At 31.1% G+C, this 15,935-nt stretch overlaps 1 protein-coding gene across 5 annotated transcripts; it reads right to left on the bottom strand.

Moving 5' to 3' along the window:
* Window positions 1-1,805: 1,805 nt before the first annotated feature.
* On the bottom strand, window positions 1,806-10,719 carry LOC114306674 (protein argonaute 4). 5 transcript variants are annotated; one of them, XM_028251955.2, is made up of 24 exons: window positions 10,561-10,719; window positions 10,319-10,345; window positions 8,717-8,973; window positions 8,391-8,596; window positions 8,075-8,290; window positions 7,852-7,988; window positions 7,646-7,743; window positions 7,442-7,539; window positions 7,115-7,283; window positions 6,909-7,025; window positions 6,728-6,835; window positions 6,535-6,597; window positions 6,305-6,418; window positions 6,054-6,219; window positions 5,856-5,968; window positions 5,590-5,727; window positions 5,269-5,399; window positions 4,800-4,865; window positions 4,210-4,273; window positions 3,988-4,099; window positions 3,836-3,909; window positions 2,856-2,950; window positions 2,716-2,747; window positions 1,806-2,182 (listed from the first exon to the last, which is right to left on the bottom strand). In XM_028251955.2, exons 3-24 carry the CDS (start codon window positions 8,960-8,962, stop codon window positions 2,007-2,009), a joined length of 2,739 nt encoding a protein of 912 aa, XP_028107756.1. In that variant the 5' UTR covers window positions 8,963-8,973; window positions 10,319-10,345; window positions 10,561-10,719; the 3' UTR covers window positions 1,806-2,006. The 5 variants fall into 5 exon arrangements, with proteins under 5 accessions (XP_028107756.1, XP_028107758.1, XP_082756010.1 ...); XM_028251957.2 differs by having other exon boundaries at window positions 8,717-8,968; window positions 10,561-10,690; XM_082899884.1 differs by having other exon boundaries at window positions 10,508-10,674.
* Between the last annotated feature and the right edge of the window lie 5,216 nt (window positions 10,720-15,935).

The raw sequence follows: 15,935 nt of genomic DNA, 5'->3' as shown, positions 1-15,935 counted from the left end.
GAGCCAATTTAGATTATTTTAATGATTCGTTGAGCCAATTTAGATTATTTTATTTTATAATTATATATGAGAGTAGTTATAAATTTAATTTTTTTAGTTAATAATATTAAATAAAAAATTATGACATTAGAGTATTTATAATTTTTTAAATCACATGAGATAATTTATATTTTATATAAATCTCACAAGATGTATTTGTAATTTATCCATCAAATTAAAATGATCAATTTTAGATAATCTAAACACATTTAAAACAATTAAGTTCATTATATAATTGTATACGAAATGTATTATTATATATTAATAAGAATTACATCGTTCTAAATCAAGAAAGTTCCATAATTATATATGAAATATATTGTTAGTTTAGGGATTATTAAATTATTTTTGGGTAAATTACTAATGTTTACTTAAATTATAAATTACTCATTGTGGTTCTAGAAATTACATTATACCCCTGAAATTTCTAATTTCATAACAAAGAGGTCCTTTTATTAATAAATCATTAAGTTAATTAATAGCATTTAATAATGTTAAAATTTTATTTCAATTAATAACACGGATAATTTTATTATTATATAGATAAATAGTTAGAATTTCACTTCTTCAATTAATTCTGTTAAATAGAAAATTCTGACAATATAATATTTGTATTTTTTCAAATTACAGAGAGTAATTCGTATTTTAAGCAAATCTCAAGAGGTGTATTTATAATTTATCCTAAATATAAATTATATTTATAAGTGTTATGTTCAAAAATAAAAAGTCACCTTTAAACTATATCATTATGTTTGAAAATCTTATATAAAATTTAGGGAGATTTTTTTTTAAAAAAAAAAAATTATTAATCCATAAAATATTGTTATATTCCAATAAATCCTCTCATTTGAACATTTCATCTATCAAATCCTAATTTTCATATTTAAGATAATTTATTGACATTTCTACCTTTAAATATTTTTTAAAGGGTTAACAATTTAATAATGTCAACATTTATATTTTATAATATGAATATTAACATTGACATATTAATATTCACATTAACAGTGTAAACATTCATGACAAAACATTCACACTATAAATATAAATATTATGAAAGATATTTTGATAACTATATCACTCATAAAACTTATTAAAATATAAAAAAACAATATAGATTAAATAAAACATAAATAGGTAAAAAGAAATTTATGAAAAAATACCCTTAAAATTTAAATTTATATAACATCATTTTAGAATATATTCAGGTAAAATTTCATGATCAAAAACTATAAAATATAATCATAATAAAAAGAAGAAAAAATGGTCCGAAAAAAGACAAGATAATCGTTGAAAAAATTTTAAAACATAACATCAACAATCTCAAGGAGGAAAACATAATTTTTCAAAAGTGAAGTGACATCTCTACTAATAAAAAACCTCAGGGGCGTTGTCAGTGTAATTTACCCAATGATAAAATCACCTCAAGAGAATTCCACTTCAAACCCTGATGTTATTAGCTTTTATACTGCGCTTCAACATCCAACATTCCATCAAAATTGGATGAAAAATACATGCCAACCTCTTGGCATAATAACCCATAACACACTCCCTTCCACTACCCCCCAACCCAACTTCCATTAACGCCCTCCACAGGCACAATACCAGCACCTATCCACCGCTTTCTTACTCACCTTGGGCAGTATATAACTGTATTTCGGTCCACATTTACTAACTCGGCGCAACCCATCCATGATGGCTCTACCTACTCTAGCAACGGATATGCATCACTTTCAGGCACAAGAAAGAGAACACAAAATGCAATCTGAACAACCTTAGTAACTCTAGCAATATCTATAACATGTCTCTGCAAAACAGGCATATAGCCAGAGCGCACAGTCGAAGGAAAAGTTTAAAAAGTACTAGAGTCCAAGAAACCAAAAGAGGATTCGATGTTCCTACGTGAAGTCGGAGCCCCTCCATAGAGGAAGGTCAACACCATAGGTTTTACATAAAAGGGACCTTACTTAACAAAAGAACATAGAATTGCAAACATTCTCTTTTAATTTCGGCAGCTGGGGGACAGGAACAGCCCCAGCAGATGTCATTCCACCATGGCTCGAGGACGTCTCTGATTGGTCCTCAAATTTCATGAATTGTCCCACTTGAGTCGCCGCCAAGTGAGCGTAACATATTGGAGCAACTGCATACAAATAGGGGGGGCGGGGGGGGGGGGGGGGCGCAATAAAAAAATCAAAATTTGAAATCAATAGAATTGGAACAAAAAATGGAGGAAACCACATTTTTGCATTTGAGTGAACCAACCACCATTATGACTAAACATCAAACACATAACCATCATCATTTGGTTAAAAAAACGGAACACGCTTCTCTTCTCTCCGGTCCTTAATTGGACTAGAGAGGTTCAGTTGGCCCATCTAGGGGCCACTTCGGTGATCCAAACCATTCAACATGTAGGCTGTACAAGTAGATGGCCGGACATCGATAGCTATACAGTCAGATCACATTTGTATTTAAAAAAATGGATGGGCTATTCTCCAAATCATAATTATTTTTAAGAGGATCCGATCATATGGCTACCGATCTCTACAACCATACCGAGAGAGAAGGCAACTATATCTTTAGGTTAGATTTTAGAAGGCTAACTACTGAACAACATGATAATAATATTTTTGCTAGAATTAGATGATGCATTCATATGAAGATCATAATTACCAACGGAAATTGCAGTTGTGCTTCTCTGGTACCTAAAAAAATTTTAAAACACAGATTAAAAAGGAATTTATAATTTTCTATAGTTCTACAGATATAATTGAAGTGATAATGTTCTAGACACCGGTCAAAAATCTACTTACACATAGGACAAGGAATGTACAAGCTCCTGGAGGTCGTCAGCTGAAAAACCAACCTCATCTAATAGAACGTGGTAGTGTGTTGGCCTTGTGGTCCCCTATAAAGTAAACATGAGACAAAGAAAGTTCAATATACTCTCAATTGTCAAAGCAAGATACAAAGATTACACAAGGATACATATAAGGACAAAATCGGAACTTCAAAAAGCATTTCTACTGTAAATAGGTTTGCATGTTAAGTATGTAAATCTAAACTACCACTCCCATTATGATATACATGGAGGGATGAGCTAAACAACAGGGGATAGAAAATGATAAAAGGGCAGGCAAGAGAGGGGGGAATGAAGGCAAAGACTTAACATTTGTTACTTTGCTCTCATTATATAGTTTATAATTACAAAGCAAACACATTACCCTTATGAAGAGTAAGGAACCAGACAATAGAGCCAACAATTTCTGTTCCAAAACTGAAGCAGGTTTTAACTTGGTGTAGATGCGCAACACTAACTAAAAATTTAGGGCAAAAAAATGAAATATGTGGGAGCAATTCAAACTTTAAAGGGAAGAAAGAGGGCCAAAACCAAATTGCCCAAAAATTAATCTCTATACTACAAAATTAAAAACTGGTACTAACTTAAGAATCATGGTTATCACCCACTTTTCTTTTTACACCAGCAGCAAATAGGTTTGTTGGGTGGGGGACGGGGGGTGGAAGCGCTATCACAAAAATAAAATCCTAAATGGGGACTTCACAGGTCAAGCCACACAGAATTTAATAATGTACTTAAAAAGTTCAGCATTACTAGCAAAATAGAGGCAAAGGCTCAGGCCAGCCTGTTTCATCGATTGCTGAATCAACAATCAAAAGGAAACAACTCCAAAAAACACTTCTAGGAAAATAAACATATAAACAGACAAACATGCAATCAAAGAAAACCGAGTTTGAATCCAATGTCATATGTGTATGGTATGGTAATACTCACAATCATTCCAGCTTGTGCACACAAGTAAAAGTCATTGTTCTTCGGATGACATATTTTATTGTCTATTATCGTCCCTGCATAAATTGAAATGTTAAGGGCTTTCATTCAATACAATTTTTAAACTTTCACCGCGATGTTACTGGAGGACTAACCTGGTGGAACATTATCTGGAGATCCAGGCTGGAAAAATTTTGTATGATGATTTTTCTGAGCAACAATCACCACAAACTTGGGTGACCATTTCTCATCAAGGAACTTGCAGGCCTGCACACACAATAGATAAATAAAAATTACAACTACAGCTTTTAATTTCACTAAACCGGAAATAGATGACTGCTTCTAAGCATATCAAAGGATGAAAATTAGCCAAAAACCTCAATAATTTGATCGAGTTCAATATTCAGAACTTGGTTGAATTGTGATTCACTGACTCCATCCCTAGAAGAATTCACAATGTTATTCATTGACAAAGAAAGGGTAAAATTGGCAGACTACATAGTGCAAAAGAAAGTAGAACATCTAAAGAGAAAAAGAAAAGGCATAAAAATACACATGCATGTAAGAGAAGTTTATGTTGCAGAGGCCTTGTTAAATCTATCAGGCCAAAGGGTTACAAGTTTCTTTTTCTTTCCACTTGATAAATGCAACAGGGCAATACTACAAAACATAAGTTGATGGCAATGATGTATATGGTAAAATTGAGCTCCAATAAACCAATAGAACTATTACACATGACAAAAAGCAAAGCCAACATCAAAGGGTACAAGTTCATAGCATCCATTAAGCATATGCAGTATGAACAACAGGGGTAGAAACAATTAATTATGAATCAACCAACCCATGCCCGAGAATCTCCTTTATATTATTTACAAAGATGCAGAGCCAGAGCAAGTGAAAAAGTCAGTCATGAATATGATAACATGATCCAGAGAAAATACTTGCTATTGGCCAAACAGAGAAGTACCTGAATATGATAATTTGATCAGGCTTCCTTTTCCCTGATGTCACATAGAACTCCAATAAAAGCTCCCTGAAATTAAATGAATAATTCTCACATGGCTCTCTAAAGCTTACCCACAGTCAAAGGACAATAACTAGAAACTAATCACATGCACAATCTAATAGCATTCTAAAATCCATAACATTAATAAATCAACAACAATGATACATCCCTCTAATTTGGGAGCTCTAATTGAGCTCTGATGACATGGAAAATCCCAAAAAAAAAAAAAAAACAAACAAGGCCAAAACATCACATCACAGTGGGACCCACCTCCCATTAGAGCTCTTAGAGCTCCTATATTAAAGCTCTAAAACATTTTTGATAAATCAAACAATCAACAGAATTTGTAAATAATAAACAGTGAAGGCATGCATGCAGTCTCTCACACAAAAGCAAAAAACGTCACATCATTAAACACAAAAATCCCCACCTCATTATACCCTCATCTTCACTTTCAGAAACACGCTTATATAGCGAATCTATCATCTCAACCTTCGGGGACTGTGTGCGGACAGATGCCCTATAACGTGAAATCAGTGGCCACTGCCTGGAGCTCACCACCTATGAATTTAAACAATAAGACGAAATGTATTTCAATAATACGGAAACATAATAGAAAAATAAAGTAAAAAATGTGACATTTTTGTATGGATTCCCAAGTACATGTTAGATACTGATAGTATCAGAGGGAAAAAACAAGTATGGCAAAAGCATACAGAAAGCCAGAGATGAGAAAAAGGCAGCATGTTACCGCAGCAATAGATGGTATATCAGACTGCCCAGGAGAGCCATGTGAGACATCCATCCCGAGAATTATGGTGGGAACCTTCGATATCAAGGGAATAGAGGGAGAATGTTCAACAGATAACATTGAATTCAATCCACCAAGCTGCAGGTAAGAAGATGACAAAGAAGATGACAAAAAAGGATATCACAATGTCCAAACTTATAATCTGAAAATTGAGGGGAAGCTTGTCTCATTGAGGAACTCACACCTCCATACAGTAAGTACCTCACCTTCGCATTGATCTTAAGGAGAACATTAGTAAGATACTGGTCATTAACTCTTGTAGGTGCAATGCATTGAGTGACAATGCCGAAGTCAGCGAGATTCTTTCGTTTCCATGGACCTTACAAATTAAAATGGATTTATTCATTGAACACTGGTAAAAAAAAACAACAGTGTGATAAAGGAATAAATCAAATCAAACAAACCATATAGATCAGAGTTCTTCCTCTCTGGAAGCAGACAGAGAAGGAATTGAGGAGCCCCAGGAAGCTTGGATTGTATATCTTCAAACATTTTTTCCACTCTAACAAGAGGTGGGGCCCGCCTATTTTGTGGACTCTCTTCAAATACATCGAACGGAGCATCAATTTGCTACAAAAACAAAATAAAAAAGATTTGTATTTTAAATCATATAGTAGTGAACCTGAGTTAAGCTAGAATAAATGACAGGACATACAATTCCCTTCATGTCTCCACATTTGATCAAATCCCTAACAAGGCCACGGATATCGCAGCGAGCTGAAAAGTTCACGACAGCCCAGCGATCGATCTTTGTTGGGTCCACTAGTTTCTACACCAGCAAAGAAAAATTTTGTAAGAACACAGAATTAAAATTGAACTGTGCCAAGTTCTAAGAAAAATAAATAAATAAATAAATTAGAGAGCCATGCAGAACCCAAAGATCACCTTATTGTTAAAATTCCACCGGCCATTTCGAGGAAAGAAGTCTTCGCCATTCCCCACTTTCAACTGTAATAGGATAAAGGTATAGTTAGCCCAAAATCAGTTAACGCTTAAGGTAACAAAATAGAAGATCAAATAGATCAACAAAACAGAAAGACAAACCACAAGCCATACACAAATGGAATTAGATAAATACCCTTGGAGCTGGGAGCACACGACCTTCAACTTGGGTGAAGTTAGTACCAATTGAAATGCCACAAGACTTCAGCATAGGCTCAGCTTCATATTTGTTGAGTTTTAAAGCCTATCAAAACCGATGAAAGACTTAGCCAAATGCAAAGAGCAATATCAATCACATGTTTGAGGACGACACCTACATCACTTAATACTCTCATCCTTTCTTGTGGCTTTTGTCTTGATTTCTCCACTAGAGAAGATCTTTGAAAAGTTGACAGAGCTTTCGTATAGCGTTGCAGGGACACCAAAGAACATAGCTAGAAAAACAAAGCTGTGATTAGATACCATATATTAAAATTGGATCACGTCAGGCTTTTCATTTAAATAGAACTAACTCATCATTCACCTCAAGAGGGAAGTAAGTAGGGCGCTTTGGCTTCCCAACATTAATGCATGGAAGATCACCAGAATATCGTAAATCTATGTGGCGATAATTAACAAAATAATCATAAACAGTCACTTCCAGTGTCTGAACTTCGCCATCATCATCTTTTCCCTTCTGCTTCAATGAAAACCTACAACATGCAACCAAAAAGAAAAAGAAAAAGAAAAAGAAAAAGGGGAAATGGCCAGGAACATTAACATAAACCCAATTATCTCGCAATTCATAAACTTAGCAGGGAAGAAATAATAATCATGCTTGGGAAAGGGAACTAATAATAGGGAAGCCTACATCTGCTCTTTGCAAGGCTTCTCGCTCAATCCAGTTATTTTGTACTCAGTATTGGAGGGATTTGTCTTTACCCTCAAATTCTTAAGAATACGTTTGGCCTAAACAAAACAAGTTACAAAAGATTCAACATAATTCAGGAAAGAGAAAGAATATGATTACGAAGAAGTAAAATTAAAGTAAAAACAGAAAGGTGAAGATTACTACCTTTGCCCAGTCAATTGAAAAAGGATCTTTCACATTTTGGTTTGCAATCAGAAAATCCACCACTGGCCCAGGCTGGATTATCATGGTGGTAGACACATCTGAAAGTGAAGCGTGCAGAATTGTGATGAACATAACACAATTGGATAAGAAAGTAACATAGACCAAAGAAAGTGCATATAATGTCTGTCTCTGTATTCGTGTCCTACCTATGTTCAGAGACAGGCCACCCTGGGTAGTTCTAAAACTCGAATGGAACCCTCTGCAGCCGAGGACACCACCTCCCACATCTGAAAAGTTCCTCGGGTCATTATGGAAGAAAGATTGACGAACAAGAAGGCAACCCCTGCAATTCACCCTCATTAGGTTAGAAAGTAGATAAAATCAAGCCTTGCACACTTCTAACTTCCAAGTATATGAATTATCACTCACTGTTTTGCAGCATGCTGTCTCAGGATAATATCAAGAACTCTTAAGCCTTCTTGAGAGTTCTCCGACTCCTGACCACGCAATGCATTTGCAATTGCCTGCATAGGAATTTTAGCAGCAAAGCTTATCTCCACTTTAAAAGTTTTAGATTGATATGGTCGTCGTTGTCTCTTTCGGTCATTCTCATTAGGACTTCCTGGGCTGCGATTACCATTATTTCTGAACATGAAAATAAAAAACATGTTACTATATATAATACAAACAAAACATCAATAAAAACGTGCAAACAAAGCAATAGCAAAGCACTCTATGTCTATACCTGTTTGACGATATATCCTCAAGCACAACAGTGAATTCAAGCTTGTTCCGAGGAAGGGGACCAACTGTAAACAAGCTCTTCTCGCCATCATAAGCAAAGTCCTTTCCTGCTAGCTCCGTGTCATAAGTCTCATGAACTCTATCAATCACTTTTCTTCCAACACCCTTGCCATCTACCGGCCGGCCATCTTCGTAAGAGACTGAAACCTGTTTAGAGAATGCAAAAAAACAAAAAATGAGTATGAATGAGTTTTACAACTTCGTAGATTCCATCAAATTCCAGAAAGAGTTGTGACATAGTATTAGAAAGACAGATATGAAACATACACTGTAGTGGAAGAAGTGCCCATCAACATTGGTTACATTCACTTTGAAGTGATTAGTTAGGAGCGGAACCTTTTGCCCCTTGGATCCCTGGCCACGTCTAGTCATTGGAACACGCATGACCTTTTTCTTAACTGGTTCAGGCGCATGATCTGGTTCTGCTTGCAATGGAACAATATTTGGTGGAACAGGTGGGGGAGGCGGCAAAGCTTCTGTCGCACCATTTCCATCGTGTTCAAATGAATCCATCAGATCCTAAACTGAAAATAATTAAAATACATCTCAAGTTATCAGAAATGTCTGAAAAAAATACAGCTATGAAATTATATTTATTTAAAGGTGTTAAACCCGAGTAAAAGGAGACAAAACTCAAAGCCATTGAACCAACAGAAAAGCTATACATCCTGAAGCCAAAATAGAACAGCAATACAAAAGCAATTGCCACAACCAGAAGCTGTGAAAATTGTGGAAAACGATAGATGTATGAAGTTCAGGAAGTAAAGGGGGAAAAGTAGTCAAATGATAACACTAAAATGTCAAAGCTAAAAAATAAGTAAAGCACAAGTCATTTGATATGACTAGGAGGCATTTTACCCTTAATGGATCCTAAAAACACCAAATACAAGCCTGCGAAAAGATATATATATGTGTGAAGAAGAAAAAAATCAACCTCATCACATTAAAAGGTAGTATTGGTTGTTAAAAATGTAAAGGCGTAGATAGCACTCTGATCTAGGCAGGGACAAAACTTTCTGGACATTTAACTCAGTTCAACTCCTCAAGAGGAAGACCCAACTTCAAATAAGGGTCTCAAAACCTGAGACTCGTGCTAAAAAAATAAGCATACTTAACAGATAGCAAGACATATCCCAGCATTAACGACCACAAGCCTTGAAACCCAAAAAAAACATAGACAGCAAGACCTTTAAGTGCATGCTAATAAAGCTGAAGGACCAGAAACCCACCATATATTAGACAAAAAAAATTGGCCAGATTAAAAAAAAGGGTTTTGATTGGTTTTTCATAATCTATTTTCTAAACAAATTAAAAACAAGTTTGGTAAAATAAAAAATAAAAGATGCACATTATTTTCATATTATTTTATCATTTTGGGGCGGAAACAATTTTTTAAAATTCAAAAATATCTTTTCAGTTGTTTATATATTTGTCAAAATAGTTTCTAATTATTTTTTTTTTAAACTGAAAATTAAAAACTTGGCAAAAATGTTATCAAAAGCAAAATCGAAAAGACCAGAAAAGAAACAAAAAAAATACCCCCAATATGTATATATCCAGAACCAAACTAGCAGGAGCCAGAAATTAGAGACAAAATACAACCACACAAGAAAATGAAGAACACAAACTGCAAGAAAAAAACAGAGAAAAACACAAAAAACGACCACAAAATTAAAGCAAAAAACAAATAATCTAGCAAAAGAACTACTTTTAGACAAAACAAAACAGAGGAACTTCCACTAAAACAGCATAAGAAATACCAGAAGAACAAAAAATAAAAAAAAATACAAATAAACACAAGTCAAGAAAAGGATCATGCAAGTCAAGAAAACACTCACGTTAAAAGAGAGACGGAGAGAGAGAATTTACCTGAATGTGAAAGATTTCCTCAAAGCACTGAAAAAAAAAAAAAAACAGAAAATTTAAATAAACGCAGAGATCGAGCACAAACCCTAAAGTCAACAAGAAAATGTTTCTAAAAAACAAAAACACAACAACATTGCAGAGATTTCAGAGAAAAACACCAAAAACAGACTATTAAACAAGCAAAAAACACACTTTGGAAGATTGAAGATTCACAGCAAGTGACGTCTCAAGAAACGAAGCAGTACCTGCGAGACTGAGAGACAGTAAGAGAGAGAAGGATGAGACGATAGAAAAACCCTAATGTTACTCCATCTATAGAGAGAGAGAATAGAAGATTTTAGAGAGAGAGAGAGAGAGAGAGTGTGTGATGCGTTTGAGGTATAGTTATATAGTAATGACTCTCTATTATTTTATTTTATTTTTTTCCTTTTATTTTTCCTTAATCCTCGCAACTGCATTTTTTAAGAGATATTTTAGGCATTTTATTTTTAGTATTTTTTATTTATATAAAAGAAATTTAAATCTTTTTTTCTTAGAAAGCTTTAAATAAAAAAAAAATGGATAAGTTTAAAACACACCTAAAAAATAAAAAAAGTAATAAATAATAAAATAAAACAAAAACAGAAACAAAATAAAAAGTGGAGAAAAGTTTAAAACAAACAATCACCTAAATAAAGCACACAAAAAAACAAAAAAATAAAACCTGAATAAAACAAAAACATAAACAACAAATTAATAAATGAACTATTAAATTTGAAATTTTGTTGTAATTTTATTATTATATAACTGTTTAGAGTGAACTAAATACGTCTCTATTTTTTTATTATATTAAATTTTTTATTTTTTCAATCTGTCTTGTATAAAATAATCTAAAAAAATTAAAATTAAAATAAGCCAGAATAGTTCACTATTTTTTTTTAATTTATATCAAATTAAATTTTTTTACTCAGATTTATAGTCAAATTAGATGGGAAAAAAACACTGAAGAGTTGGAAATGCTCTAAAATTCTGTAATTTGAATTGTAAGGTACACTGATTGGTTTTGTGGATTTATTTTTAAATCTATTAATACCCTACAAATTAAAATTATTTGAGATCCATAAAAAAAATTTAAAAAATGCAAATCAATTTAAACTTCATAAAAGATTTGCAAATTCATGAAAAAAAAATTCTATTTCTAATTATTAAAATTGATAACGTTTCCCAATAATTTGAAAATATTTTTAAAAACTTACATTAATTTACAATTTTCTTGAACAAAATTTGAGAACTTAAGGCACCGTTTGGGAAGAAGTTGGTTGGGCTTTTTTGGTTATTTTAGCCACAAAAAACAAAATAGGTTATTTTAGCCATAACAAACAAAACATCACATCCAACCCATAATTATTACACTCTTCTCTCACAAAAAAAGTCAAAAAAGCCAAAAAGCCCTTTCCAAACTAAATTTTTTAGCTCAAGCTAAAATAACCAAAAAAATCAAAAAGTCAAAAAGCCAACCCACTTCTCAAACGGAGGCTAAGGCAATAGCCATGGATCAGGATCAGCCCTATCCGCTAACCCTATCTCTCTCTTTCTCATATCATGGAAAATAAATATTGGCCCGTTGCCCTACTGAACCCACTTAGCCTTTGTTTGGGAACTTGGTTTGGGGCTAAAATAGCCACAAAAAACAAAATAGGCTATTTTAGCCACAAAAAACAAAACATCAAATCCAACCCATAATCATTACAATCCTCTCTCACAAAAAAAGCCAAAAAAGCTAAAAAGCCAAAAAGCCCTTCCCAAACCAGGCTAAAATAGCCCAGGCTAAAATAGCCAAAAAGCCAAAAAGCCAAAAAGCCAACCCACTTCCCAAACGGAGGCTTAATGAGTTTAAGGATTTGAAAAAGGTTATTTTCACCCATAAGACCGGGTCAGGCTACCATTTTTAACCAAATATATTAACGAGACTGGAAGAGTTTAGTATTTATTCTTTCAACCTGATTTGTTATTAAATTAATTATATTTATGATTTTTTTTATCTATACTTCACATTTGTTGATTTTATTAAAACTCACATTTGTGGTGATATGTGATTAAATTTATTAAGAAATCTTTTAATTTATAATGATATTAATATATTTATTTAAGAAATATATGACGTGTGATTGAATTTAATTACAAAATATTTTTTTTTTAATAGCCCAATAGGTGGGCTTGAAATTTATCATGACCACCTATTATCAAATGAGACCATTAAAAAAAATAATTCTACTCAGGCTAAGGCTGGGCCGGACCAATAAATATATGGTTTATTATTAATCAATATCATTAAAATAAACTTTAACCATTGAATATGATTTTAAAAATAATTAGAATTTCTCAAATTAGCATCCAATTTAAGAGAGTGTTTGGATTTGATGAGCCAATTTTTTAGCCAATCTTAGGGTTGGTTTGGGAAGTGGGTTGACTTTTTGGCTTTTAGGCTTTTTTGGTTATTTTAGCCTTGAAAAATGCTAGAGGTCTCAAATTTTTTACCAAATAAATGACCAAATGTCTCACATTGGTGTGGGGCCCACAAAATTGCGGACCCCACACCTATGTGAGACATTTGGTCATTTTTTTGGTAAAAAATTTGGTGTCCCTAGCATTACCCGCCTTGGAAAACCCTAATGATTATGGGTTTGATGTGATATTTTGTTGGTTATGGCTAAAATAACCTATTTTGTCTTTTGTGACTAAAATAGCCAAAAAAACCTACAAACCTTCTTCCCAAACAATGCGTTCATCTTTTAGTGATTCGTTGAGTATATATTGATGAAAAAAATTGAGATGATCAAATATTAATAGTTATATATTTAAATTACATTTATTTTTTAAAAAATTAACAACAATTATAATGATAAGAATAATTATCTATTTTTTTAAACAAATATAATTCAAATATATAACTACCAATTTTTTGCCATCCTTTTTTTTTCATAAATATTATATTTGCACAATTGAATTCGACTCTAAATTGAGTCCACAAAGCCTAAACATCATTTCAAATTAGGTAAATTATAAATATACCCATTGAAATTTGTTTAAAATATAAATCGCTCCCTGCGATTTTAGAACTTATATTCTAGCTCATGAGATTTATAATTTCATAACAAATCTCCTATTTTATCAATAAATTATCAAATTAATTAATTATTTTTAATGATATCATAAATATATTTCAATTAATAATTTTAATAATGTTAAATAAAAAATTATAACATTAGAATATTTATAATTTTTTAAATCACATGAAATAATTTATATTTTATATAAATCTCAAAAGATGTATTTATAATTTATCCTTCAAATTAAAATGACCAATTTTAAAGAATCTAAATCCATTTAAAACTATTAAATTCATTATATAATTATATATGTAATATATTATTATATATTATTAATAATAATAATTACATCGTTATAATTTATATATGTTGTTGACTCACTTTTTATTATTATTATTATTATTATTATTATTATTATTTATAATGATGAAAGGTATGTCCCACCAAATTAGACAGTGACATCTGGGTATGAGTAAAGTAGTTATGTCATACACCCACCTCCTCGGTTCTCTCGTGCGCGTGTTTGTGTTTTTTTTTTTTTGACTTTCAATTTTGCCCCTTTTTTTGTCGGACAAAAATATGAAATCCCGAGCTTTATTAATTTTACACTTCTTTAACACAAAAAACTAAAGAAATAATGAAATATAATAATATTTTTTATAAAATAATTTAAAAAAATTAAAAAACCCAAAAAATCAAATTGTCGTGTCAGTAAAAAGATATTTATAAAAAAGATAAAATTAATTATAAATATTAATAATTGAGTGGTGCTACATGCACCAATTAGGAATTGTTTGGGATATTCTAAATAAGTGCATCCGTTTGTTTTGGGAGATAAAATGGAGGAGATTGATAGTGAGGGAATTAATAGTGAGGGGATTGTTAGTAAGGGGATTGATAGTGAGGAATTGTTAAATTATTTTTATATAAAATAATAAAAAAAATAAAAATATATAAAAAAAATAAATATTATATTTAAAAAAAATTCCCAATAAATAAAAAATAAAAAAATTTCTAATCCCCTCACTATTTTTCTAATACCATCTCTATCTCCTCCTTACCAATCCCCCTTCCTCCTCCTTACTAATACCAAGGGATTACTAGTCACCTCTCTATCTCTTAAAACAAACACCCCATTCTCAATCCCCTCCTCACTATCAAACCCAATCCCCTCCCCATAACCCCAAACAAACGGGGTCTTTGGACTAAAAAATTGAGAAAAAAAAATATGGATGTTTAGGTTAACTTTTTGACTTTTTATGAAAAAATGTGTAGTAAAAAATTGTAAAAATTAGTTTGTAGGGAAAAATTAAGATTGAGAGTTGTGCAGCCGTAATTGTTGAATTTTGGTGAATAGTATTAACTTTTTAATTTTTTGACTTTTTCGCTTTTTCTTATCTTCCCAAACTTGGCCTTAGTGTACAATGTACCAACACTAACCTTATTATTGGCTTCTCTCATTATACAAATAACAAATACTAAAAATATCTTAAACTATGTCACATCATCAATTGGTACACTAATTAGTATACTAATTGGTACATATAACATTCCTCTTAATAATTAATATCATAATTTTTTTCACCAATATGTACTAATTAGCTTATTTGATTTGAATTTTCAAAATTCACTTTTTAAAAAAATATTTTTTTTATTATTTTGATTTTTTTACTGATTTTTTTAATATTCTAAGCAATTTTTTTTAAATTTGAAATATACCTAATATTAATACACTTAAAAAATATAATATTTGTGAAAAAAATCTTTAGAAAATTCACTAAATACCAAAATATCAAAAAAATACAAGAACATTTTTACAAATGTACTGAATTGATTTTTTTAGATAATTTTTTACACGAAAATATTTTTTTTTATAATCAATACAAGAATATCTTTTTTATCAATACGAAAATCAATTTTTTAGATATTCTCGTGTATTTATTGATAATCAATACAAGAATTCAATATGAGAATATTTTTTTTAGATGCACTTTATTGATTTTTTTAAATATATTTTTTATAAATATTTTATTTTTTAGATACATTTAAGTAAAGTGTATTTGAAAAAGTAAAAAAATTATTTAAAATTTTAAAACTATTCACTAAAAATAAATAAAAAAATAAAAAAAATAATAAAACTCAATTTCTAAAAAATTAAATACATAAAATTGAAATCTAACACACTAGATAGTATCCCGTTAGTGGTGGTTGGGCCCACTTATTTTATTTTTTACACACTCAAATAGTTTAATTAATTTAAACACATATTTTAACAACATTCTTAAGAAAAAAAAATTGTAACATCCCTGTTTTTGAATATTTTAAGCTAAATTAATATAAAATAGTTAAATTGATACTTGGAAAATAATATTTTTATAAGCGTAGGTGTTAAAATGTAATTTAATTTATAATTAGGGATCATTAATAATAATAATAATATAAATAAATAAATATATGGATAATATATCTAATTACATAATTATACATGCTAAGGATGTAATTGAATTTGGCATTGGGTTATCAAAAGTGTG

This window comes from Camellia sinensis, chromosome 12, assembly GCF_055761805.1.
Source record: "Camellia sinensis isolate YWXY chromosome 12, ASM5576180v1, whole genome shotgun sequence".
NCBI classification, from domain to species: domain Eukaryota; kingdom Viridiplantae; phylum Streptophyta; class Magnoliopsida; order Ericales; family Theaceae; genus Camellia; species Camellia sinensis.
This window is presented reverse-complemented; position numbering and strand designations above follow the sequence as displayed.

Coding starts and splice junctions, on each gene's coding strand:
- LOC114306674 (XM_028251955.2), bottom strand. CDS start 8,962: ATGGATTCATTTGAACACGATGGAAATGGTGCGACAGAAGCTTTGCCG. Junction 7,026..7,114: donor CTACTTACTTCCCTCTTGAG/GTGAATGATGAG, acceptor TTGTTTTTCTAG/CTATGTTCTTTGGTGTCCCT. Junction 2,748..2,855: donor GTACATTCCTTGTCCTATGT/GTAAGTAGATTT, acceptor AAATTTTTTTAG/GTACCAGAGAAGCACAACTG.